This window comes from Etheostoma spectabile, chromosome 17, assembly GCF_008692095.1.
Source record: "Etheostoma spectabile isolate EspeVRDwgs_2016 chromosome 17, UIUC_Espe_1.0, whole genome shotgun sequence".
Taxonomy (NCBI): Eukaryota; Metazoa; Chordata; class Actinopteri; order Perciformes; family Percidae; genus Etheostoma; species Etheostoma spectabile.
Genome location: NC_045749.1, coordinates 3,959,320 through 3,960,646, shown reverse-complemented (window position 1 = coordinate 3,960,646; position 1,327 = coordinate 3,959,320). Strand labels below are relative to the sequence as shown.

The 1,327-nt window shown below is 40.1% G+C and overlaps 1 protein-coding gene across 1 annotated transcript in view; it reads right to left on the bottom strand.

Annotated features, from left to right (window-relative positions):
• Positions 1-1,327, bottom strand: part of LOC116705469 (contactin-associated protein-like 4) — a 66,091-nt gene that overhangs the window by 10,473 nt on the left and 54,291 nt on the right. Inside the window, exon 19 of the mRNA XM_032541672.1 lies at positions 11-100. Coding sequence (XP_032397563.1) covers positions 11-100 — 90 coding nt within the window. The remainder of the gene's footprint in view (positions 1-10; positions 101-1,327) is intronic.

Sequence of the window (1,327 nt, the reverse complement as noted above, 5' to 3'; positions counted from 1 at the left end):
CTGCTGCTGCTGCTGCTGCTGCTGCTGTTCAGCTCATTGGACACCGGCTCCTTGATGGTGTAGCTGATGGCTGTTCCCGACTTGAAGCCGGCTGAAACCTCTGCAGGAAGGGAGATAATGTCCAAAAGTTTAATTAAAAAGTAAAGTTACTGCAGCTGTCTTTTTTGTAGCAGTATGGTAAACAGCTGTGTTGTACGTGTGGGATTTGCACTTTTTTGAATTTGGCTGTTAAATTTGGTTTACAGCTTTATTTTGCTTTGCAGAGAGTACGATTTGCATTTAAATTTGTATGCAGGCTACTGTATGTCTTTGCTCTGGATCTGGAAGTATTAATCGCAGCACCTCTTCATCACCAACAACACCTAATTAGTGAGCTCATGCCACAGGTACACAGCTGACAGGTGAAAAGAACGTGTGGCTGCCAATTATAACACTGTCATGTAGAAGAATTGTGATTTCTGTTGCAGATGCACCCGTGGAGCTTATTGAACAAATTTGAGCCTGTGACACTGCGCTGTCGTGATGACTCAATATTCCTATGATTACTTAAGTAACCAGAAGTCGAGGTGTGTAGTCTTACTTGAGGGCAACGATCATATGACTAGATGTCTTCATAGGGATTTTTTGTTTTTCAAGATAGTGAGACATATCTGTTAGAAATGTTGAATAGCAAATCTGCACATCTGCACAGCTCTTGCTTTTCATTTCAGTATCGTACAATTACAATACAAGTGGTCATCAAACTCAAACGACCTCACCACATTGTCGAAATCAGTTTTAATATCGAGCCATGGCACTGACAATCTTTAAGATAACAGGAGCTTATCATTTCTGTAGCCTACTCTGAAACAGCAGACTCCCAGAATGCCTTTTTCTCGACTCATGTTCCACCCTCCACACCGCAGTTTTCGGACAGAAGTCCCCTTGTGAGATTGTTAAAGTTACTGATCAATAATGTTATGTTGCACTTTTAGTAACAATCTGAGCCTGTCAGTAGCACCAAAAAAAAAAAATCCAGGCTGAACAATTGCCCCACTAGGTTACATTGTAACTCGATTTGCGTCATGGCGATCTCGCTCAAAACTGGACTCAATTTTTGTTCACATCAGCCTATTAGACACAAATGCATGGAGAAATGGGGTCCAGGTTGAAAAAAATAATCCTTTAACCCTTTACCCTTTAAACAGGCCAATATATGATTATGTATTATTTTTACCTCCATTGTTTTCTGCACTAAATGACAATGATTTTACTATGGCCCACAGTTTCCAAAGATACCAAATGTGTCAGGCTAAATTTCATGTAAAAAGTTTATTTAATGATGCAC